At 35.5% G+C, this 25943-nt stretch overlaps 2 protein-coding genes across 3 annotated transcripts in view; one reads left to right on the forward strand and one right to left on the reverse strand.

Moving 5' to 3' along the window:
* The first annotated feature begins 6 nt into the window (after positions 1 to 6).
* ste24c (ste24c prenyl protease type I) lies at positions 7 to 2512 on the forward strand. The gene is made up of 4 exons (XM_068288972.1): positions 7 to 205; positions 274 to 1719; positions 1775 to 2146; positions 2214 to 2512. The coding sequence occupies exons 1-2, from the start codon at positions 95 to 97 to the stop codon at positions 1510 to 1512; spliced, it is 1350 nt and encodes a 449-aa protein (XP_068145073.1). The 5' UTR covers positions 7 to 94; the 3' UTR covers positions 1513 to 1719; positions 1775 to 2146; positions 2214 to 2512.
* Cbp53E (Calbindin 53E) overlaps positions 2455 to 25943 on the reverse strand; it is a 32306-nt gene continuing 8817 nt past the window's right edge. Inside the window, exons 2-11 of one of the 2 annotated variants that reach the window (XM_068288973.1) lie at positions 19025 to 19218; positions 18851 to 18936; positions 18691 to 18780; positions 17373 to 17459; positions 17078 to 17218; positions 15726 to 15781; positions 15585 to 15630; positions 8166 to 8177; positions 4579 to 4635; positions 2455 to 4509 (exon numbers count right to left, since the gene is read on the reverse strand). In XM_068288973.1, the coding sequence (XP_068145074.1) occupies positions 4291 to 4509; positions 4579 to 4635; positions 8166 to 8177; positions 15585 to 15630; positions 15726 to 15781; positions 17078 to 17218; positions 17373 to 17459; positions 18691 to 18780; positions 18851 to 18936; positions 19025 to 19175 (945 nt within the window). In that variant the 5' untranslated portion in view covers positions 19176 to 19218 and the 3' untranslated portion in view covers positions 2455 to 4290. The remainder of the gene's footprint in view (positions 4510 to 4578; positions 4636 to 8165; positions 8178 to 15584; positions 15631 to 15725; positions 15782 to 17077; positions 17219 to 17372; positions 17460 to 18690; positions 18781 to 18850; positions 18937 to 19024; positions 19219 to 25943) is intronic. The other variant, XM_068288974.1, reaches the window with a different exon arrangement.

The following is a 25943-nucleotide window of genomic DNA, read 5'->3' on the forward strand; positions in this document are numbered from 1 at the left end:
AATGTTTCTACATATATTTTAAATTGAATTGAGTTTAGTAATTGTTTATTTGTTAATATACATTTTTGTTTCCAGGGAAACATGATATATTTTGATGGCATTCTATGACGATTGGCCAAAGGTGGACCCCGAAGTCCTACTATGGCTCTTAATAGTTATATTGGTTATAGATCACATGTGGGAGATAATCCTAACGATAAGACAGGTGAAAAAAGGCGTCAAATCCCTATTCAAAACTAATGGCTCTCACTCTCTCTCTCTCTTGAACTGTAGAAACTGGTTTGTCTGAATGCTATAATTGTACCTGAAGAACTGCGAATGGTTATACCTCCAGAGATCTATCATCGTGCCCGGGTCTACGAGTTGCATAAAGCGGAACTTTTTGTATGGAAACATGTCATTGACATGATTTTGAGCGCTGTGGAGCTTTACTTCGGTTTCTATCCCTTCCTCTGGCGTCTGGCTGTGAAGACTCTGAAACCTCTGACCAAAAATGAGATCTTCGTTTCGCCGATATTTGTATTCTATTTGACCATCTATATATGCCTCAGATTCCTGCCAACTTTGGCCTATGATAAATGCATTCTGGAGTTGCGTTATGGATCGCAAAGGAGGTTTCCCTGCTATTTGTATTTCTGTATTGCAGTCATAGCGATTCTCTTGAGTCAACTGGTCCTCGCTCCGTTTACAATGGGCGTTGTGTTTTTTGTGACATTCGTTGGCTATTGGTTCTTCCTTTGGTTCTGGTTAATATGGGCTCTGTGCACCCTGATGTTGGTCTTCTGGCTACCCTATTGCTGTATTCCCTGCATTGGCAGACAAGAGAGATTGCCCGAAGGTCCTCTGTATCAGGATATCAAGAAGGTTTGCGACATGACGGGATTCCCCATGGACCGTGTCTTCATCATACGGACCAAGACTATGCAATATAGCAACGCATATTTCTATGGCAGCTGTTGCCTGAAGAGAATTGTGATCTTTGACACGTTGCTGTACAATAAGGGTCTGGAACCGTCCCAACTGCAGCCATACGAGTTGGGCAGAGGTTTGCCCAATCAGCAAGTGGCTGGAGTGGTTGCCCATGAGTTGGGACATTGGAAGTACGGACATTTCTACAAGGCCACAGTTATCATGAAAGTTCATTTCTTTCTCACAATGCTGCTATTTGGTCTACTCTTCCATTGTCCCCAACTCTATGAGGCCGTACGCTTTCATCCTGGTGTGTGTCCCATAATTGTTGGCTTCATTATAGTTCTGCGCTTCGCCCTGACGCCTTATCTAACGTTGGCCAATTTCCTAATGCTGTGGAATCTACGCCGTTTCGAATACACAGCCGATCGCTTTGCCCATCATTTGGGTTATTCCTTTCAGCTGAGGCAGGCTCTAATCAAAATCTATGCGGATCATCTCAGTTTCCCCGTCTATGATGATTGCTATGCTCGTTGGCATCACACCCACCCCACAATCTTGCAGAGATTGGCCTATCAGCAGAAACTCGATACGGAGCGTTAATAGCAAATGGAATCTAAATTGTATTTAAAGTAATCTTTGACTTTTGTTTCATTTGTGTAGTTGAAAATAAATTTCGTCTAGTTCCTATCTATGTGTGTGAGTGTGAGTGTGTGTCTTGTGAATGTTTAAAATTGTTTTGTTCAAAATATAAATCAACATGTCCTCCTTTGGACACATAACTAAATTGATTGTCAACATAGATAAATGGTAAGTTGGGGACTTTAACTTAAAGTATCTAATTTAACTTGTTCTAATCCTTTAGCCAAACCCGCATCACTTATGCAGATGGCTCTACACGTATGCTCAGTGCAAATCCTTCGGGTTTTTCATTTCATGCCGTGTTACCTACTCCCAGCATTGAGGTTGATCCTAATCCAGCCACTGCCTTCCTAGTGAAACATTTCGACAGTGAAAATAATTTTCTTTTGCCTCGAAACAATGATCATCGTTATGAATATGATCTGAGATATTGCTATACAGAGAATCTGGAATGGCCTGAACTGCAAATGGCTCAAATCAAAGAATGGCCATGGCCAAAAGAAGAATCTTTGCAGATTTTCAATAGATTTTGGCATTTGGATAACTGTTTCTGCAAAGATTTTGTGATCACCAATCAATTTCAGCAGCCCAACTGGTAAGGAAACTCTTATCAGTATATAGTCTATATAGAAATACTAATCTTATGAGTTTTGGCCTTTTAGTTACTGCTTGCAAATCAAAGAGACTATGGATCATGTTAATGAACTGGTGAGTCTAGAAGATGATGCTAAAACAGAAACGGGTGAAACCTTACTATCCACCGACTTGAATACCAAAATGATGAGTGTCAATGGTTACCTGAAAGAACTGAATGATCTCTTGGAATTGTAGGACACACTCAATAAACGTTTGGCCAGAAAGAAAAGAAAACGTTCAAGCCAAGAGATATATTCAAAAACTGTATTGTGTTTAGACGTATAGTATTTGTAGTTTAGTTTATTAAAACATTTTTCATTCCATAGTGTGTGTTGCTGTTGTTTTTTTGACATATACGATCGATTTATCTATTTATATTTATATATATATAGTTATATGCATGGTTTTTTTAGAGAATATTTTTCTATTTTTTTCTTTTTGTATATATAGAAAGTCAAGCTGATTTCTTGTTTTGTGTAGTTACAATAATATCTTAAATATAGCATAAGTAGAATAGATTAGTTATATTTATATATATATATATTCCATATTTTTTACTTGGCATTTTCTGTTGTTTGTTTGTTGTTCTTGTTCGAGCTTAAGTAAGATTTTGGGATAATTCCTTTTCTTTCGAATATGGAAATCCAAAGTAAGATTATCTTGTGTTTAAAGCTTAGTCATAAAATGTTGAAATCAACTTGGGAGAATCGATTGAAAATATATTTGAAAATTCTGTGATAATTATCTATAATAGAGATAGCACCTTGAGGAGTTAAAAAGAAAGTTCACGGCTTGTCATTTCCAATTAAGGTAAGTAAGTTTCAAAAAGTAAAAATTGGAGCATTTCTGTTCTGTTTTGTGACTGTTTCAACCTTTGGCCTGTCGCCTACAAGTAGGCTACAAAAAAACCTAACCGTTTGCCTAGACGGAAATGTGTGTTGGCGGGCAGAGAACCTCAGGTGGAAATAGATATAGATTTCGAACAGAACATGGCTGCTGAGAGTGGCACTTAAACGACAAGAAGGACTACTCTAAATCACGACTACATGCATTTGGCATAAGTGTAATAGCATTTCCTTTCCCTCCATCGTCTCAACCAAGTGATTTTCTGGCCATGTTCATGTCTTTTGTGAGGGCATGCTAACGGTTTTTCTTTTACCCAGTCATCTGGCATCGTGTTCGAGTGGCAAAAATCGTTTTGCTTGATTACAAGGGATTCCCTTGTGTTTTTTTTTTTCTTTTTCTTGGCCATTGTTTGATAAAAGTAAAACTTATATACTACAATTTACTTTTGTTTCTTTCATTACACATACATTACACCAAAAATATTTTGAAGTAAATTTTCAATAGAAACGAAAACTAAGCAAAAATATATAAGTTGATTTTGTATTTTTTGTTTGTTTTGTTTATGTATGTATAATTATTTGTTTTACGCACAATTATTAACAACAATTATCTAAAAATTCTTGCTACATATAATGCATATGTATTAATTTATATATAATTATATGTAATTTTAAATAAACTTTCTTTTTTCTTTGCATTTGCATTTGCCATTTTGGTTTTGGGTGTTTTCGATCTTACATTTAGCTAAAATTTAATTAAAAAACAAATCGAGTATTAAATAAAATCGATGTACTGAACTCTTTTGTTATTATTTTGCTTCAATAAATGGCTGGTTTCAAGTTATCTTTTATATAATATATATGTATGTATATATAATTCAGATCATAAGATCTTATCTTTTATTTTTCAAAGTACACACACAATAATATTTTAATTCGAAATTTCATTTTGCTTGATTATGTTTCTTTTTGTGTTGTTTGTGTGTCGTTTAGGAAATAGACTTTCAAAAGCTTAACATGCATAAACATTTGTGTTTTTTTTTTAAACATTTATTTTTAAGTATTTGGTTTTTTCTTTCATTTTGAATTCATTTAGATGGGGACATCTTGTGCTTCCTCATTCTTTTGTTGTTGTTGTTTCATTTTTAAAGTAATCATTTTTCATATACTCCAAGACTTTTTTTTTGCATTTCATTTACCACAAATTGGTAATCAGAAAAATATCTCTTAACGCCAAGTAACAAGATTAAGAAGGCATTTACTGCTCCTCGTCAGGTGATATTTTGGCCAAAGTCAATAGGATCATGGTTAGTTCCTTGCGCGAGATTTTGCCATGTTTATCATGGCCAACACCCCGCATAATTGTCTCTTCGAATGCAGCCAAGTCCTGGGCATCGTAGTCATCCTTCTTCACCAGTTCCAGAAGATCCTTGAGGAAGCCCTTGAGTTCCTCATTCTCAATGGTGCCGCTGTTATCCTATTCGGATCGTCAATAAGTTATCAATAAAGAGAAAAATCTTTGATCTATATATTTATCATAACTTACTCGATCGTACAGTGAGAACACCTTTTCTATATCCTCTTTGGTCAACTTGGTGGCTCCCTATATAAAGTAAGAGCAAATAAAGAGTGAGAGAGACAAATATTATTGAATTGATTAATTTCAAAAATATTAAAATAACTCCAACAATATATAAATAGGTATATCAATATATATATAACATGTTTTCAAGAGCACTTTTTAAGATTCATATAATTCTTGCATATCTAAGAAAGTAATAATCAATTGTATTTTGAGTTCTACAAATCTTTCCAATTACTGCAAAAGAAGTTTCTAATTGGTATGTAAAGTGAAACGATAATGACTATCTATGAGTACTCTTGACTTGTTGGAAACTATGAATCTGGGAAAAACAGATTCCAAAATGAGGTAACTTTGTTTGCCCAAGGGAAGGTCTCTTTCTGAAATATTCACAAAAGGTTTTCAATTCCCTTTTTTGGTAAAGTAAAGTTTAAAGTAAAAATCAAATAGATTAAAAGTTTTTGATTAGAATCTACAAAAGGGACAAAAGGAACTTCCATTTTCAGAAGAACAATATTATTTTGCTGGCCCTCAAAAAATGCTCTCAAAGGATTAAACAATGCTCTCAAAGGATTAAACAATTAGTATAGCGATTTGTTTAAATTTCAAATTTCTTATGCATTTTTGTGTAAAAGAAAGTTGAAATTTGAACATTTCATATTCATTTTGATCACTTTACATAATAATAAGGTAAAAGTATATTTTGTTATCTGCAATTACTTATACGTGTGTATGTATATGTCAATGTATTTTCTAGACTACGTGTTTATGTGTGTGTATGTGTATGTGTGTGTGTGTGCACTCACTAATGTCATGTTATTTACAGAGTTTGTCAAACACATGCCATCATCATGCAAAGAGAGTGGGGGAAATGATAATCATAGTAGAAGGAGATTTTTGGTATCCCCATAATCAGTTTAAGGATTTTTCATATACATATATATATTTGTTTCGTTTGTGTTTGGTTTACTTTTTTCTTTGGTTTTAAGTCTTTTTATTATGCGAAGCAAGTTTTTATCCCTGTGGCATTATGTTTGTGCCTACAGCAAAACCAATTTCCATTTTCATATATGTCATACGCCATATTGACTCAATAAACATTACAACCAATTTGTGTGTACAATCATCAAGGAGAAGGGAAAAAAAAAAAAAACCACACAGAATCAAAAAGCAAAAAACAAACAGCAAAATTCCCCCTGGGATGGCCAAAAACATTTGTTATGTTAATGTGGGCAGAGACAGAGAGAGAGAGAGAGAGACGGAGCGAGACATAAATTGAAAACGAAAATGCGTTCAATTTGGCTTAAAAGCTTGATATTTGAGTAATTAATATGCATTAAATTGAAACATGGTAAGAACACGCCGAAGGAAGTCGAAGGTGAATAGAAGAAGGTCTGCCCTATGCTTAGTTAATATATATATTTTGTAGCATACTTTTGAGCGTAGCGTGGGAAGATTTATTGATTGCATTTCTAGCTACGTAACAGACTTTTCTCTTGCCTTGCTTGGCAATCCTGCGGTAATGCACACAAGGACATGCAGCATATTCTTTTCGGTAAGGGGCGGTTATGGGTTGTCTTACGGGTTAACAAATGTTATTGCGTAAGCGTCGCATTTCGTTTTGCGGTGGTCTTAAAGGATTTTCTTGTGGCCGGATTAGAAATCCATTAAAACTTCCCCTTTTCTTTTCAGGCTTTAATCAAATTTACAGCAAAGTTTCACACAAATGGAATTTAACGCCCACATACGCACTCACACCAACAACTACACACATTCGCCCCCCAAAGTATGCTATATACATTTTGACAAATTGCACACACTTAAGCCACCATTTTTTTCAGTTTCCGTTTGGGTTGACGTTGGGCACGTTTCTGGCCACCCCATGATAAAATGAAGTAATTATTTTATACTTCAACACTTTTTGAAAGCCATTTCAAACAAAAAACAGGCGGCCATTATTCCGGCATACCATCGAGCCAGCCCCCAAACCACAAGCAACCAGCAGCACCCACCATCACCCACTACCATCACCTCAATGACTAAATTATGCAAAAGGTTTTTGTTATGGGCGGCAGCGGGGCGAACCCTAAGGGCATCCTGAGGAACACATCGACATATAATTTCTGGACCTCATCACTTAGTCTAAAGCTGCTCACGTACATGCACTTATCGTACATGAAATGGGCCAAAGTGGAGCCTACAAACGCCCACAAATGTCTAATTATGAAGACACACACACACACACACACACACACATACATAGTTGTCATTTATGATGGAACTTTGCCTTGAATTCAGTTGGCTAGACAGACCAAAAGCCGGGCAGACGGCCATCGAAGTGTTGATTAAGCAAATGTCTATTTCAGGATGGCCAAAGTGAAATGCTTTAGGTATGTAGGTATGAAATTCTATGAAAGTGGATTATGGATTAGAAACTTGTAGTTTACAAATTGCATTCCATCTTAATGGAGCTGGGGAATAAACCATTTGCAAAATGCCAATAATTTCCCATGACATTGTCCAAGAAGAGATTGTCCTAAGCCTTTGAGTTGGTTTGATTAATGAAAGGCAACAATTAGTAAGTACTTTTGTATTGTTAATCAAATTCTAGTGGTTAAGCTAATAATTTCATAACGAATTCAACGAATTTTCGATTTGCAAAGAAATGTTTAACTAAGAATTGTCATGAACAAAATCCAACCTATAATAAGTTGGTCTAAAATGGAAATGCCAAATTATTTATATTAGAGATTTGGCTAACCGAAAGTAAACTTTCAGTAGAGTAAACATTTTCAGTACCTGCCTGAAATGGAATTTATCATCAATTTCCGTACTCAATTTGCAAGTTTTGTTAAACAATTTCAATTTAGCTTAAACAAGCATCAAGCAATAAGCAACATAAAATTGTTTCTTTTACCGAAACTAAAATAATTCTATATATAAATCAGCTCAGCTCTTAGCTTTTCCTCCATTGAATCTTTGTGTAAACTGTTTTTTATGGTAAAAATAAATATAGACGGATCAAAATTGTTAAGCCAAGCATCATCAAACATTCATTCCATAATAAAGAAAAATAGAAAACCAAAAAAAAAAAAAAAAAAAAACATGCAATTGGAAAAGCTATCCAAACACAAGTTGTTATTCAAATGGCATTCAAAGCATTTTCATTGGGAAAAGAAAACCTCAAGCCAAATGAAAATCAATGGGTTTTTGTGTATTTTTTGTTAAGTATTTTCTATTACGACGATATTTGGCCAGAAAATATAAAAGGGAAAACCGGTAACACAAATTTTCTTCGTCGCATTTAAATGAACAAATAGAGAAAACAAAATAGGAACAAAAAATTCGAAAAACAATTGAAACAAAGTCAAGCAATTTAATTGAATGCTGGTCAGGGAGTTGTTTGTGGAAAATGCGGAAAAGTGTTTTTCCCTGTTATATTTTCATTCAGTCTTTTTCAATTCTTTTGTTGTTTCTGTTGTTCTTGTTGTTGGTTTTACTGATTTTTTGTTGGGACATTTTGGTTGTTTGTTTGAAAAATAAATACTTACATCAATGCCCTCCTTTTTTTTTATTTTTTGATTGTGTTTTATTTGGGAAATGTTTTATTTTTTTTATTGTTGTTGTTGTGTATTTTGCATTGTTATAACAAAGAGTTGTTGTAGTCGTTTTTTTTTTGTTGTAGCCAGTGCAATTGATTTGCAGGTCGATTTTATTTACAGCAATGATCAAAATATTTTCATTTTATTGGTCAATTTGTTTGTTGAATTGTTTTAAAGTTGGTTTTTTAGATTTAATAGCATTTTTGTTTTTTTGTTTATTTTTTTTATGTATAAGAAAAGTTTTGTGGCAGCCAAAAAATTTACATCACGTGCATAGTAGATTTTAGTTAAATATATATTTTAGTTGTTGTTGTTGTTGTTGTAGGTTGTAGATGGTTGTTATTATTATATTGATTTGTTCATATTGTTGTAGTTGTTGTTGTTGTTGTTGATATGAAACAAAAATGTAGGTACAAGTGTTTGGTTTTTTTATGTTGTTAGAGATTATATAGAAAATATATGTAAGTATAAGATGTTAATTTAGTTAGTTTTTTTTATTTGTTATGGACAAGTTAAAGTTGTTAAGGCATAAAGTTGCAATAGTGGGAGAGAGAGAGAGAGAGAGATATAGAGCAAGGTTTAGCAGGTGGGAGGAGAGGAGATAAAGTAAATCAGAAAGTTAGAAAAGTTTTAAATTAAACATGAAATTGATTTTTATATAATTAAAAATTTCTTCTTTTTTTTCAATTTCAAACAAACTGGCAAACTGGAAATTAAATTTATTATCAAAATTTTGTTATGGAAATAATATAAAAATAGTCTTAAGCCGATTTAATTGATCAAACTCTCGATTAAGTTAGAGAAGATCCTAAGAAAAATCGTATAAATCGAAATTAGACATGTAAATATTAAAAAAGGTTTTATATTAATCAATAGTAAATAGTTAAGACAAAAATATTATAAAATTTTAAAGGTGCCTAGCAAAACATAAACAAAAGCATAACTCATTAAACTTTATTTTCAATTTTATAAATTTTAATTTTAATTTTAATAAAGATCAAAAAGTGTAGAAGGATTTTAAAAACAAAGTTTTCAGTTTAATTGAGCAACAAAATAAAAAATTCTAGTCCAAATCTCCTGAGAGTAAAATCAACATATAAATAAATAAATAAAACAAGTTGTTATTAAACATTTTGCCAGTTTGTTTTATTTAAAAATGTAATAAGAAATATTAGTTTAGTTGTTAGTTAAATGTTTAGTCTAGGTTTTAGTTGTTTTGGCTTTTGATTGATTAGTAAGCTAAGAGTTCCAGCTAAAATGCAGCAAACTTAAAAATTTGTTCAATGTCTAGTAAACATAAGCTAACCATTATGCATGACCAATACTGGTTTGTGTGTGTTAGTGACAGAGTGTATGTGTGTGTGAAAACAGAAGATTTATCGCTGCAATTAAGTTTTAGTTGCGCACGCTAAATGAAATCTAGCTAAATTGAAATTGAATTGTATTTTCTATCACCTAGCGTGGTGCAAATAGTTGAAAAGTGAAAAGAAGAGAAAAAGTTATAAAATATATTTGTATGTATGTATGTATGTATAAAAATACAACTAAAAAGCGCAAAATTGTCTGTGCCAGAAACTCGAACACGTTTTCACTTAACTTGCTTGCAGTGAAACGGAGAAGCATCACCTAAATGCAACACCTTTTTGCTGTCTGTGGGGTTGAAAGTTAAGTGAAATATCCGTTGATATCCACAAAAAGGGAAAAGAGGGCCCACCTAACCACCCCAACCGACACAAATTGCGACCTCTCTCTCTTTCTCTTTTGACAGTTGTTGCGCAACAAAATTAAAGAGACAGAAAAAAAATGAAAGCCGTAGAATGTTTAGTCAGCCGTGGGCCATTATCATATGCTAGTAGTAACGATGTCTCCTCTCGCTCTCTCTCTTTCTCTTTGTCTGTCCGTTGTCCTGCGACATTTACTGCTGCTGCACATTATGTCACTGGCCATTGCGGTGCATGCGGCGTATACGTGATGTGCATTAGCATAAAGGTTTTTGCCATTCTGGCCAAAAGCCAAAAGGCCCCCCACCGCAAAAAAGCAAAAAAAAAAACCCAAACCAAAGGGTTTGGGAAGCAGCAGCTGCAAATGAAAGTCTTGTTCAGACACTAGACCAAGAACAAATTTAATTCGGCAAACTGGGTCTAGACTTTCAAGAGGGAAATGCTTTTGCATGTAGTCCAGTGTTTGGGTAAACTTTTGAGGCCAAGTTTTTGGCCAAATGAGCAATTGCTCATAACTTATACCTGCAGCAGAAGGGGAGTCCTTTCACATACATAACTCACTCTCAGCCTGTCACCATTTTGTGGTTATAATAATGTAGGTACATAAAAAAGGGAAAACTGAAACAGCAGCAAAAGAATAAAAGTTGATGCATTTTATTGCTTACAAAATGTTAGAGGTACATAATATGCACCTCCAAGCTAAATGTGCTGGAAATGCCAATTTTATGGCCACTTAAGCTTGCGCCTTTTCTCTCAGCGTTTTTTCTCGCTCTTTCTGTTTTTATGGCATACTTGCGGCTACTAATAAGTAAGCACGAATACTGGCAACAAAGTTCCGGTCAGGTGTGGATGAGATGAGATGATATCCCTTTAGTCCTGCACACTTTATTACCATTCAGAGAGAACCTATATATATTTAATAATGATGCGATATCATAATTGTATTTCACTGAATTGGAATAAGTAGTATAATGGGCAACCTTGTTGTGCGTCGGTTACATGGGAATATGAGATTAAATCCTGACATTGTAAATGCCAACTTACATTACATCCACAACTATAACTACTACTATGTGGGCTTGACGGGGCGTAGCGACTTCACATGTGTCAATAAAAGCCAAATAAAATGTCACAAAGGCAAAGCTACGTGCCGTTTCCAGTGACTTGAATGCATTTCTGCACATTGCTCATACGCCACATTGCACAGACACACACACAGACGCACACTCGTCTCGAGTCTCTGACAATTGCCATTGCAAAGCCATTGTTTGACTTCAGACCACAAAATCGAGACGGAGACAGAGAGAGAAGCATGAGAGAAATGCAAATCGCAACATCTACCCAGTGAGATAAAAAATCTAGTTGATACAATGATGTGGAAACCAAAGATGGCAACGCAATTGTTATACAGCTCTGATGACAGCCATTAATACCAGACAGAAAGAAAAGGGGGGTTATTTTTACCACAAAAGGCAGGAACAAAAGAAGTGTGTGTGTGTGTGTTAGACATGGTATCACATCAATTGTGGCTTGCCTTTTAATATCCATCAATCTAAATAATTTTTAGCTTATATGTTGGAAAATCATTTTAAAGCAAACTATTTCAATGGGATGTTTCATTGAAAGTCCAGCAATAAATAAATAGCTCCCATTTAGGGCTTGCCTGGTTTTGCTTGAACAGCGAGGTCAAGATATGCAAGCATATGCATTCTCTAACTATTTTCTCTGCGAGCCCAGTTTATCAACCACAAAGCAAGCAGGCGAAGATTCAGCCGGGTCTTCAGATGTGAATAATAAACATATTTCGTTTTTTTAATAGGCCTACGACTCAATGGAGCAGTTTAGTGTTATAAATATACTCAAAGAAGGTATGGCAGGATTCTTGAACTGCATTAAGTTTGTAACTTTTAGCACAAAAAAATGATATGTATTAACTAGCTATTTAATAACTGTTGGTATGCAGTAGTATGCTCTAGTATTTTATTTATAAAATGGCATAAAAATTTTTCAATTTCATTACGGTTTAATAAGGTAAATTGTTAAAAAATTGTTGGCTAGTTCGACTAAGTAAGATCTTAGGTTAATATTTTTATTGTTGCCTACTTTACGGGTAATTCGCTTTGATCAGTTGCTTATTTACTAGCAGTTACTTAGAGTGAAAGATTATTTATAAAATGAAACATTTGGGCAATTCTTTGATTGCAATTTTATTTTATTGTTCATTTTCAACAAAAATTGGTAAACAATAAAGTAAATAAATAAATACAATATTGAACTCTAAAAAGATATTTCTTTTGGTTTGCTGTAATGCCAAATGGCTGATTTTTGAAGTGAAAGATACAAATCAATAGACCATCAATGTTCAAATAAAGGGACAACTTCTACACAAAGAGTCCAAATCACATGAAGTATTCCCCAAGTGATAGTGTTTTGTCTGATGTGGGCAACGTAGTTGGTCTGAATAATGGGTTTCCCAGAATAAAAGAATTATTCTAACCAATCATTTAAGGGGTGGTCCTTAGAGAGTGGGCTCCACTTCTGGCTAATGTGACAGTTTATGACAAAAACAGAAAAACTATGAAATGATGAAGGTAATAAAAAAAATCGTTGACCCCTTAAACATAAGCGGTCATGGGAATTGTATGCCAGCCAGTCAGACATGCTAATCCCTTCAATGTTGAGATGTTAACTATTTTTAATAATTGACAAGGGAATAACATTTGTGTTTCGATTAAATCTAAGCCCTCTGACTAATTTATTTTTCAAATGTATGCAAGAGATGTGGCATAAACAGCTATTTAGATGCTAACATCATATGGCAAGAGCGTCAATTGAAATTATTCATACGCAATGTTGCACAAGTCAGTTTCAATGGCAAATGGAAAACGGGAGAGAAAGTGCAAGAAAGTAGATAGAACATTTTGTGACAGAAGTATTGGAAAATTTAAGTTGTAAGACTTTACCTAACATGCCATGCCCACCACAAACATCACCCACCCTTCCCCCACCCTTTCTAGAACCCAACCCAAACCCCATCGCACTATGTGCCCCATGTGAATGCTGTCAATAAGCAGCGTCAATGCGACTGTGGCACGTACATTTACAGCAAATAACAATAAGCACTTGCAACTGGCATTTCGGAACGGTTTCTCTTGCCTGCCTTTCCTTTCCCATGTTGAATTTTGTGTTCTAATGTGGAAGCCACTTGATTACCAAGAACAACAAACTCAGTGTATGTACATACAAGTCTAGCAACAACAAGGAGAACGAAAACGTGAACGACAAGAACCAAATTGAGGTTGGTCTTTCGTTAGACAAAGACCAAAAAGAAAAGAGTTTGCTTTTCTTCGTTTTTTTTTTTTTTGTTTTTTGGCAAACGAAATATATTTCGTTACCAGGGGCACTCATTCGTACATAATACTATTTAAATGAAATGCTGCCGAAACGGAACGAAGTATCATAGAAAATTTAATTAAATTAAAGACAAATTCTGTTTAATTCAAGAATTTAAGAATTAGAATTCGTCTTATAACTTATTAGTGGGTTTTCTTAAAGTTATTTCAGCTCAAAAAAACGAACAACGATTCGCAAAAAGATCCTTGTTGCTAATGCGCCTAGATCAATTGTAGCCAATTTCCGTAACTTCATGGATTCTAAAGTGTTTTTACAATGGAATTCTTTATTGAATCTAAATAACTTTCGAATAGAAAATGTCAATTGAAAACTTTCGTAAACAAAATCTTCGATTTCCTTTCTATCTTTTCAAAAGTTTTTTCCAATTCAAATAAACTAACAAAATAAAAGCAAATTTTATATTAAATTTTTCTCCGTTTCATCTGACATAGATTTGAGGGAATGAGTCTTCAATAGAAAATCCAACTCGATGGTTTTGCTCATTGCTCATGCCAATTGCTAGCCAAAAATCCTGCTGAGCATGCTAAAAGCTTCAGAAATAAACGAAAAGGAAGAACGAGAGAAAGAAAGAGGCCCTTGCGGCAATATGACTAGGACAGAAACTTTTGGCCCAAAACTTGGTTCAAGTTGAATATTGTTCTTTTTGGCTTGTCTTTTTTTTTTTTTTTTTTTTGTGGGGCAGGCCAAATTACGTGCCCGTGTGTTTTGTGTTGAATGGAATGCCAGCCAACCAGCCATTCTGAGTAATTCATACTGTGGGTCCCTCATACAAGCTCCGAGCTCCATTTAACCCCAATTGGCACATTAATTTTTGTCAGCTTGGGATTTGTCTGTCTGTGTGTGTTTTTTCGTATTTTGTTTAATATTAAATATCAAAATAAATTCGCCCTGTGTATTTTCAGAATCTCCAAAAGGCAATTACTCACTGAAGCCCTGCCTCTTTCCCTCCTCCTTTCTCTGGAGACAAAATGGTTGGATAAAGTTTTTCTTTCGCTGATTTGACTGGAAGGCAACACCTGTTTGCTAATTATACCACAAAATGTCGCCTAATTGGCAAAAAGAGGCCATTCTCAAATACTTATGTAGAAATTTTCGTCAGTATGTGCATAGGTGAAAATTTCCACTCAAATGTTTTGCCATTTCGTTTTCGTTTAGGCATTTCGTTTGCTTTTTTTTTTTGGTTTGTTATTTTTTTTTTATTATCCAATTCGAGTGGCATTAAATCGTCTGACGTATGGAAAAAGGTAAAAACGGAAGCGTCTACGTCGTCAATTTGAAGGAGAGATGAGTAAGAGTAGTGAGGTGGAAAAGGGAGAGGGGGGCTGGCGGTGTTTAGTAAATGTAGGAGAGGTAGGGAGGAATATTGTGTTCAAGTGAAATTGATTTGGTCGGCCCACGCTTTTTATGGCTTTCTATGGAGCATTCCAGTGCTATACAGGTGTTTGGCGTCACGCATACGCCGTGTTGCCATCATTTCTGTTGAGCTTGGCAATTCAGCTGCCCTCCCACTCCCACTTCCGACCTATTGGTTGGTTCCGCGCTTGGCTGGTTTTTATTTTACGATTGTAGACAATATTTCGTCGTGGAATTTCTCTTTCTTATTTTTCGTATGCAAGACAAAAGCTATTCTTGGCATGGCTTCATTTGTATTTGTTGTGACGCAGCTTGAATTTCAAGGTAAGAAGATTCCGTTGCGGGTTTTATGGCTTTGCAATTGGAAACTGTTTCTGATTATATCATATTCCAAAAACAAAGCAACAAATTTATGTCGATCAAGAAGGTCACGAAGAAGATCCTTCTTTAGACTCCCAAGCACAGACAAAAAAAAAAAAAGAAAAACAAAATCAAAGCAATTGTAAATCAAAAAAGTAAATGTATTGTTTCTTGTATTTGTGTTAAAAAATTATTTGCTTGCTTTAAAGAGAAATGCAAAAACTAGTTTTATGTTTAGTTAATCTGTACCAAGTTGAGAACTAAAAAAAAAAAACAACTAAGACCTAAGTGCTAGTTATTTTGTGTGTGTCTAAGTGTTTCCTTTTTGTTTTGTGTTTCGGTTTGAAGCCTTTATGTCTTTGGAGTGTATGACCGCCAATGTGTACGATAGTTACGATAGTTCCATCTTAGCTTACACACACTATCATGAACCGAGCCGTAAACGAGTTATGGTTGATCGAATCAAATCGTATCGAATGGGTAACGATTCTTTTGTTTTTCTCTTGTTTTACCCACTTACCTTGAATACCTGACGGCAAAGGAAATTCTCTTTAACCGGAAGTAATCTGTAATGAATAATTTAGGCATTTAAAGACGACATTGATTGAAGGGGCCAGACTGGAGTCCATACATATACACATGTATAAAATTGATTACTTACTTGGCCATTTCTGAGAGCTGCAAGCGGCCATCTTTGTTGGCATCGAATACTTGTAGCTGAAACAGAAAACATGTCGATGAAATATTTATACATCAATTACTGCCTAATTAATGAGCAAAAACAGAAAAAAAGGAATTACCACACGTATGTTTTATGTACATGCAAAGTTATACAAATATATCTAATGAAAATGTATTACATCTTTGTTTGGCGCGTGCTAAATTTAAGAATTTGCCGCTTTAATATCAAGATTTTAGTGTTATCAAACAATAAACAAAGAAACTTTTAGCTGCAGGCACTTTAGAAAGTTTATTTCTTGTCTCCGACCCGCATTTGACTTGCAAATGAGTCGCCAGACAAAGCAAAATAAGTTTCTCTTCTCAATGGGTGTGTGTTTGCTTTTTATTTTATCATAATTTATTGTAATGCTCAGAACCCCAAAAGTATGCACTGATTATTATTAAAAACCACTAATGAGTCGCTTGAGAGCTATGGGCGAAATACATGGGTGGCTTGAGCTTGGGGTTGGGTTTTTGAGGGCAGGATGACATAATGAACTCTGTTGCGTAATGAACCCAGCCGAGCTCACACATGAGCACTTCCGCTTGCCATCAAGTTTTTTAATTAACAACATTTTTGGCCTGCATATAAATTTCTAGTTGTTCATTCTCTCTCTTGCTCTTCTGGCTTTTTGGCATGAACACAAAAGCAAAAATAAATTAATTGCAGAACTGTGTGTCGGATCACTGTTAAGCACATAATGTGAGTGTTGACGATGAAAGAGAGAGACAGAGAGCGAGAACGAGCTAGCTGACATTAATGGTGATTAAGTAGTGTAAGCTGCAACTCAACTGCAACTGATTACAATGACATTCAGGAACATGTCAAAAAAGCCATAGATTACAGGTAGATTCAAAGTTGCATTTTATATTTCGTGTAAGGAATTCAATACTATATAATATTATTAGTCATCATCATTAAGAAAATCTTATTTTTTTAATTAAAAAGAGACTTTCCAAAGCCCTGGCTCTGAGCATTTTGTCCTACTGACTTGGAAAGTTTTGGCTTCTGTTTTAAGCTATCAAGTTTGTGTATAAAATTGTGCCTATAAAGTGATTAAGTAAGCTGAAATATTATATTGAAAAAGTGCTTATGTACTTAATATCGTTTGACTTTTTAGACCAAGTTAAAAGATAGGGAAAGCAAATTACTGTTTATATTTTGTTTAGTCAATAAAAACTTAATTTAAATAGAATGGATGTAAGCTCACTGTATATTTTTATGTTTTGTTAATTTTAAGCAATCAGTTGATCCATTTAGAAAATTAAATGGAATTGGTTTGAGAAACTTACCATTGTATCGGTGTATTCAATGAGCTTATCCTCAGACACATCATTGATCTTTTTGGCCTCTTTGAGCAAGTCGCGCAAGAAATTCTTTAGCTCATCCGCTTCAATGTAACCAGAGTTATCAGTATCGTATTCACGCCAAATCTAATGGAAACAAAATGAAAAGAGGCGTCAGGAGGCAAAGTCACAGGTCGAGTCAAGTCAAGTGCGAGGGGAAGAATGTTTAGAAAATTAATTAAGGGGACACATGCTGGACCTTTTTTCTGATTGTATTTTTGGTCGTTTTTCTTCTCTTTACCTTCATGAATTCAACGCTTGATTCCAAGGGGTTATCGAAGCGGAAAAGCAAAAGGAAATTCTCCTCCATGGGCAAAAGTTGAGCGAGCTGTAAAATGAAAGTAAAGTGTAAGCAAAAATAAATAAGAAGAGGCGAAAGAAATATATTTATTTTTCTGTTGCATTGTAGAATCGTGTTTTGGGTTATGCTCAGTTTAAATTGGATTAAGTTAAAGTTTATGACAGTGAGAAGCAGGCAAGGAAGGAAGAAAGTTTTTAACTAGAGGGGAAGAGAGAGCGAGAAGCAACTGCCTCTTGCAATTTAAGATGCAAAAAAGAGTTTTTTGTTGCACCACAGAAAACTTTGAATTCTGAGTTTCCTCTAGCCCCTCTTACTTCCCTTTTGCAATTTATGAATTTTAACTTTTAATCAACTATTGGCTGCTCTCTGGGTTTTTTTAATCTCATTAAAAACTTTCCACTGACATTATTTTACACATAAGTCGTGTTCAAGCATTTTTGGTTAATTAGGTTTTGAGTGGAACTTTTTGAGGCACTCTTCGATAGCTAATCCATCAGATGACAATGTGTCATAGTTGTCAGAGGTTGTGTTTTTCCTCGACAATTGAGTGATGAATGTGATAAGGACTTGAACTTTTCTCACTTCTCTACTCGGTTACATATTTGCTTCGTTTTTTTCTTCTTATTCCTTGCTCATTTATCATAACTGTTTTGTATAAACTTTGCTTTTAAGTATACTTTATTATTTTCTTGGCCTCTATGTACTTTCCACTCAATCGCGGACACACACACACACACACACACAAAAGGTTTGGCAACGTCTTCAATTAAAAACTCATTTAAAGAAAAAAAGAGAGAGAAAAAACTTTTTGCCACTTGCTATAAACTTTTTTTTGTGTTTTTTCATTATATTGCTTTTTCATTTTTCTTCTCGAGGGGTGGAAAACGCCAAATAAATTATTGGAGATTGGTCTCGGGGTCGTGAGACATTTAAAAAGCAATTTGAAATGGATGGGTAACTGAAAGACATTGCGTTTTCCCCAAGCAAACTAAAGAGAAATGAAAAGGCATTGCGCATACGACACGTGGCCACAATTGGAAGGAAGGCATGGGCGTAACTACAATTCAAACGGTTGGGGGACATAATCAATAACATTAATCATACGACATGTGTGACAAGATAACTATGACTAATTAAGCAATAACTAACTACACCCACTAATCCGATGACTTATAGTTCACGGCATTCGATTGTGAGTGTGACTTATAAAAAACTCGATGCGTTTATGAGTCATGAGAAATCGTTTGGCTAAGCTTACCTCTCTAATGTCAATTTTGCCATCTTGATTATCATCGTAGGCCTCCATGAAGCAAGATTTCAGCTCCTCCAGCATGGTGTCGGTCACAGCCTTTTGTCAGTCGAATGGATAGAGAAGTTCCAAATGCATATCAAATGGACATCAATCAAATGTGACTTACCTCTGGACTGATGTCCGTGGCATTGGCACTGGCCACAAATTCCCTCAGAAAGCCATCCAATTCGGTGCCCTCAATGTAGCCATTGCCTAAGAAAACACGAAATAAATGGAAAATTGAAGCCAACCCTTTTTCTCGCTTCCTCTCCCTCTCTCTCTCCTTCTGTGGCTCTCTTACCATCTTTGTCGTAATGTGCCCAAACATCCATGAACTGATTGGCTGATAGCTTCTTGAGCTCACGTGATTCTGGATCACGATATTGACGCATAAAATTATGAGCCTTTTCGATTTGTACACGTTTGGCAGCTGCTGCGGCGGCGGAATCCATTTCTCTAACTTCTGTTTTGGCTTTTTATAACAAGAATAAAGATCTGCAAATGAGGTACAAAAAGCGAACGAACAATGGTTTTATATATTTTAAATTCAGTGTGACTGCTGGTTAAGTGGTTTGGCGGCAGCTTGTTTGCCACGCCCCCTTTTCTAAAAGGGCGCAAATATCTTTTTAGTGTTTTTGTGTATTGCGTGCGACTAGTTAATGCTTCCATAGATTTGTGAACAGATGGCAGACATGCAATCGGTTCCTTTTATTTTGTACTTTCAAATCAATAAATATAAATTATATAGTTTCGAAAATTCGAGTTCCATTGGACAACAACTACTGCTATATATCCTTGAAACTTTACATTTTCTAAACTTTAGATAATGTAAAATAATTATATCGAATGTTGGTAAGGGAAGGAAAAAGCCTTCATTGCATTTAGCTAGAAGAAGAATATGTCAGGCGACACAATAGTTAATATCTGCTAAAGGTAACATTTCATGTTTTTTGATTAACAAATATTGATATTAACGTTTAAAAGTTAAAAAGTGTCAACCTCGTAAAGTTTCAAACTTTTGGGCTAATTTATTCCAAAACTTAATAGAAATTTTATCCTATTTCTTTTGAGATTTTTAACTATCAGTGAAAAATTTGAATTAAGTTTCTTGTTGTTGTGTCATGGTCTGGCCGAGAGCCATTTCGACAGTGGGAACAAAAATAAAATTAGTTCGGGCCAACCAACATATTATTGGCTTAGTGCTGATGTGGGAAATTGTGTAGTAAAGGGAGCAAAGGCAACAATGAAATTAATAGCATAAAATACGCACACACAATATAATAAAGGCAGAGTGGTGCAGAGGGGGAGTGGGAGGTCATCGCCATGGGAGTCCCTTTAACAAAGGAAGCGAAAAAGCGCAACTAACAGGATTAGAGACCTGCATATAGAGAGATTGTAAAACAATGTATGGGCCAAGAACGGTGGCAAAGTGCTTTTAGGAGGGGGGGCAGAGGGGAGGATATGTGTTACTGGTGGGTGGTTTTAAGTGGTGGCCTTTTTAGCTTGACCCGTAGCACATTTACAGGCGTCAAGTTGAGACAAAGAGCCATTCTAACACACACACAAATTCCTCGATAGATAAGAAGCAAAAGACCTTGTAACACTTGACGTACATAAATTTTTCCAAGCATAGTTATAGGTTCGCTTCCCCTTCCCCTCACGCATTTCCGTGTCAGTTAAAAAGCTACTACTACGAGGGGCAGTGCAGGGCGGAGAGGTAACAACAACAAAAAAAAATGAGATATAAATTGCTTTACAAAGTAAAATAACAAGCATAAATTGTTGCTCTGCCTTCGCTTTGCTGCGGGGTATCTGGAAAAAACAAAGCGCTAAATGCAGAGATACCAAAAGGAGAAGGAGGACAAGAAACGGAAGCAAGACCTGGACCCCTACTCAGTGGATGAGCTACAAACTGTTGGCCAGCATGTTGGTGGCATCTTTTTTCCCTTGCTGTTGTTGTTGTTGGTTTGCTTGTGTCCGGATTCTCTCCGCATACTGTTTGGACCCCGGAGGAGGATGAGCTGTAGGTAGAGGAGCAGCAACCATTTGCTGTGATGACAGTTTGCTGCGGTTTGCTGTTGGGCCCAAAAACCCCCCCAAGCCAACCAACCAACCAACTTTGGGGTGATGGGGCAGAGACAGAGACATGGGCGAAAATTTCAAGCAGCTGCCTGTGGTTAAATGAGTTTCACAACAAAATCTCAATGGACAGTGGGCAGGAATCAGGCAAATTACACAAAAGATTGTTTTTGAAAAATTTAAGCTGAATTTCAATTTTGTTCTTAAAGCATTTGTAATTGCCTCTTATAAGAGATAATCCGAAACTGCTGCTGAATAATGGAATTTTATTTTAAGATCTGCTAAGATCAACGATTATAAGCTACTCACCACCTCAAGCTTAGGGATATAGAATCCGGTTTATAGTTGTTTATTAAACGGGATAAACTAGCTTAGATAGTTCTCAATTATAGAGCACTTTTTGGCCGTCGTTTTGAATCAAGAGTTGAGAACTTAGCTCGTTTTATTATCTCCAAGTTTAACTCTTTAATCCCACTGTATCATAAGTTGAGGAGATGCGGGCCAACTTGTTGCCTATTCCGGCTATGGGGCGATTGTTTCACTTGCCTGTCGCCATGTTCACTTTTCATTTAATTTGTATCGCAGTGTCGAACGGAAACTTTTCACATTGTTCGAAACTACTTTTGTGTGAACTTTTCTCTTGTTTTTCTCTCCTTTTTTTTTGTTCCCCTGTTTTCTTTCAGGTTTTTCCTTTTTACAAGGAAACAAAGTGTTAACTTTAACCAGAGGCAAAACGTAAGCTATTAACTGGGTAAGCTTAAAGACTTTATGCGGGAAATGCCATTACTGCCTTCTGGATGGTGGTAAATTCTAGGTCAGGCTCATTAGAAGTTCGTCTCTGTCGTCATTCTGGCTTTGTTCGGGCTTTCCTTTCCAATTGTTATTGCATACAAATAGTTTTTGCACTTGTTGTGTAATGGCATGTGTGTGCACTTATATGGCGGAATGTGTGTGTGTGCTGGTGTGGGTTTCGGTGTGTGGGTGTCGGGCGAATGCTTTTTCATTGCTAGATCCTTCTGCCGAAGGGCCTTGAAAACACACATAAAAATAGAGAAAAATAGAAGAGAGTCCACGAGAGGAGGGAGCCGAACTGCAGCTAATGTTGCCTTACCCACACACTCACACACAGACACATGTGTGAGTGTGTCTAAATGAGGCTGCCGCATAGAGTGGGGCATGATGCAAGTTTCCTTAATATAAATTATGAGAGTCAACTTGTGCTCTCTCTCTATCTCTGTGTGGTCTTCGTTTTGTGCGGTATGTGGCCTTAGGGCAACAAAACTACCACATAAACATCATGGAATGTAAACTTTAGAAATGCCAACAAAACATATTTTGTTTTTCATTATGAAAATACTTTGCAAAAAATCCTCTTTCAACCTGTCTTCGCGGAAAATCAATAGCAAATGTTCAGTGTTTCGCAGTTTATATACCCTACTGCATTGACTAGACTATCATTTTCTATGCGATGATAAAGAATATCTTACCTTGACCTAACTAACTCTATCAAACTTCTCCATCAAGTTGGGGCAACTCAATACTTTGCTCAGTCGAAGAAGTTCTCATTGCTCTTTTTTCAACTCTTGTTAATATTCTGTTAAACTATAACTATTCCTCTCATGCTCTCTTGTTTTGGGCCCTATTTACTATTCTCTCTATTTTTTATATAATTTTATGTGAAGGTAAATCCATCTCCGTAGTTACTATTATATAATACTTTGCGTAGAAGCAGACAGAGACAGACAAATTTTACTATACCCTCCGTAAGGATATAAAAAGCAATTCAATAATATTTTATTAGATAATATAATGTTTTTACTTTATTTCCCTTTGCTTAATTAGCAAAACAACCTGCTAAATACATAAAAAGCAAAAGACAAAAAAAAAAAAAAAAAAACAAGTTGTTTAGTTTCTTTTCCACACGCAGTCATCTAATTATGAAAGCAAATACATAACACGCACACACACACATACACCTACACACACATATGGCAAACACATTTCCCATTATCGAAAACAATTAGGTAATTTCCATTCAGAGTTCCATTCACATTGGCATTGGCATTGGCAATTCGTATTCGCTAGTCCTGTCAGCACAAACAGAATTCTAGCAATCAAGCGGAAACGGAAATAAAAGGAAAACAACATGAAGAAAAATAGGTTGCTTTCTCAATAGCGTAGCATACTTTTCGGCGCCCGGTGTGTTGTTCGGCATGGCAAGGTGAGGCAAAACTACGAAACGGACTAATGGCTCCATTGCATGAGTTGAAAAGAGGATGCAAAAGGCTTACAATTGTCAAGACTTGTCACCCTCCACTCCGAGTAGCCCCCGAGTGCCCCTCTTTGAGTCGCTCAGTTTTTCCCTGGCGCGTGTTAAAGTGCCACGCACTTATTCTGACATTGACAATGGACACGCCCCCTATTTCTTTGTTTTTCCCGTTTTTTTTTTCTTTTACTTTAAGTGCATTAAGCTCAGTTCGCAATTTAATTTAAGTGTTTGTGTTTCCCTCCTTATCCCTCATTTTGCTAGCTGCTTGTTGCTTGTTGGCCCGCAAAATTAAGGTAAAATGTGTACGTGTCTTGGTTAAAGTCTTTATTGCTCCGCCCCTCCTCCTCCCTCTCTGCCTTATCCGTTCTCAATATTGCTATTTCTATTTTTAAACGTCTTCCTCGATGGCCTGCCAAGTCTGAATTATACATTAGTGTTTGGCTTTTGTTTCTGTTTTCTATTTTGATTTTTGCCTTCGTTTGGTTTTAGCCAATTTTCTTTCCTTTTCCCTTGCTCCCCTCCTCATAGCCATTGCCTACTTTCTGGTTTTGGTTATTTTTAGCTTTAATTATGGTGAAATGTTCAGATTTATGTCTGTATGTACACTCAATTGTAAGTGTGTGTGTGTGTATGAAAGAGTTGTTGCGTTTAGTGTTTGTTGACAGTTTTGCCTTATTTATTGATTGTACAACCTTGAGCTACTTAACTTTTAATCACTTGAACAAGTTTTTCTATTGATTTTTCGTTTTCGGTTTATTTCACAATGTAATAGTTCCATAAATGTTAACAATTAAACTTGTTTGCATTAAAAACTAACGTTACCTTTACCTTGGGGAAAGAATCTGTTGAACATTCACACTTATGCATGCTTTTGATTTGGGATTTCAGTTGATTACAATATAAAAGTTGAGGAAATTTTTGCGGAATGCCATCAGTCTTTGCTTGTTCTCCTGGCATTTCCTTTTATTATGTTTCCCTGGCAGATGTTAAAAGTTTTTGGGGATGAAAAATTCTTACTCAAGACATCTGCTCCCAAAAGTAAGGTCGACTATAAACGAAAACTTGACTGCATTGTGTCAGCTGAAGTCATATTCATAAATAATAATATGAAAAGACTTTCTCTACCCCCAAGACACACTCACACTCGCTGGCACACACACACACACGATTTGGACACATGACGCACTTGAGTATAATTTATGCAGTATGTAAACACCAAGACAGACAGACGGACAGACAAGAAATGCATAAAGAACTGAGCGAGTGAATGAGTAACTGACTGACTGACTAACTGAGTAACTGAGTGACTGTCCAACTGACAAGGAGGCCTCATCCTCTTTTTCATTGTGCTTAGCTTTTGAATTATAGAGCAGACATTGTCTGTATTTCATTTTTTGTTTGCTGTTGTTGCTGTTGCTGCTTCTGCTTGTCTTTATTCTGTTTTCATATTCATTAACATGCCGCAGTGCAAAAATATGCCAAAATGTTAAGGTGAAGGTTGACAAGAGACGTAAGTAAGGTACAAGCACTTTACCCATTTTTGTGTTTCAAGTGAATGCAAGCAGGCATAAGAAAGTTAACCTTGGGGTCTTGGGCCACTTAAAAACCAACAAGAACAACCAAATAACAACCAAACAACAACTTGACATTGACGGTTTTTTGTTTTTATTTTCTACTTCTCCTTGTCTACTTATTCCTTTTCTTCATCTGATGCTTAACCCACAAAAAAGGGTGAGAACCCTTAAGCCATCATAAATATTTGTTGTAAATTACTGTACAGATGAGTTTTCAGTTGACCCGACATTGATTTGCATGTCCTAAATGGATGAGTCCCTCATTTTATTTCCATGATGCGATCAATCTGGCCCACGCACACACATACACCCACACATACAAAAAAGGTTGCTTTTCGCTGACAAATGAGGGATAATTTATGGCCCAAAAATAAACCAAAAATAGGTCTCCTTCATTCAGTTAACTTTGACGAATTTTGTGTACCCTTTATGCAACCAGAGGCGTAGATAGATTATGGGCATTGAGTTTAAAATTTACAGTTTCTTACAACTTTTTAACTTTTACATTTTTTCCGACAATTTTCTCACAGAACTCTCGTGACATCCTAGGCCTAGAGAAATTCACCTCGTTGTCCTTTTTGCTTTCTTTGGACAAAGATTGAATCTAATTTTATGGTATTAAATATAGAAGTTTATTTTCTTTTTAGTTCGATTGTTTCATAATCTTATTTTCTTTTAGCCTTTTTTTCTTTGCTAAGTAAGCCAAGTTAGTTAAAATCGAAAATATACAACTTGATTAATTTAGATCCTTTGAGAGTTATTAGAGTGCTTAATAGTAAACTAAATAAATGACAGAAAACTTTGATAGGCAAAACTTTGCCTAGATATTTCTTAATCAACTAATATCCTTTTTAGCCAAATAGATCTTCTTGGCTAAAAATTTTCAAGATGTGTTTGTGTAGTTTTCGATACGATTGATCTTATCCGATTGTCTTGAAGAAGATCACAAGTGAAAAGAGTTTAAAATAAGTTTTGTTTATCTTTAACTTCTTTGTCTTTTCAATGTCTCTTATATGACTTTTAACCCTTTTTGCTTAAAGGGTATTTAAACCAAGGCAAATGGCAATTTATAACAAAACACTTTTTCCTTTTCTCTTTTTTTTTTTTGACATTTGCGCCATTTTATTTATGGGATTTTGGGTTTACTTTCTCTCTCACTCCCATTTTTATATTGCGCATCCGATAAAAATGCAGTTAAAATTTGTTGTTTAAAGCCAATTTGTTAAAGCATCTTATTTTGTACTTATTTTTTTTATACATAAGTATATACTCAAACAAATTAGCAAAGTAATTTACGA

The sequence above is a fragment of the Drosophila tropicalis genome, unplaced genomic scaffold (assembly GCF_018151085.1).
Source record: "Drosophila tropicalis isolate 14030-0801.00 unplaced genomic scaffold, ASM1815108v1 contig_593, whole genome shotgun sequence".
Taxonomy (NCBI): domain Eukaryota; kingdom Metazoa; phylum Arthropoda; class Insecta; order Diptera; family Drosophilidae; genus Drosophila; species Drosophila tropicalis.

What these genes read in the sequence shown, in the direction of transcription:
- ste24c (XM_068288972.1), top strand. Translation starts at nt 95, where the DNA reads ATGGCATTCTATGACGATTGGCCAAAGGTGGACCCCGAAGTCCTACTA. An exon ending in TAATCCTAACGATAAGACAG is followed by an intron (nt 206 to 273) that starts GTGAAAAAAGGC and finishes CTTGAACTGTAG; the next exon opens with AAACTGGTTTGTCTGAATGC.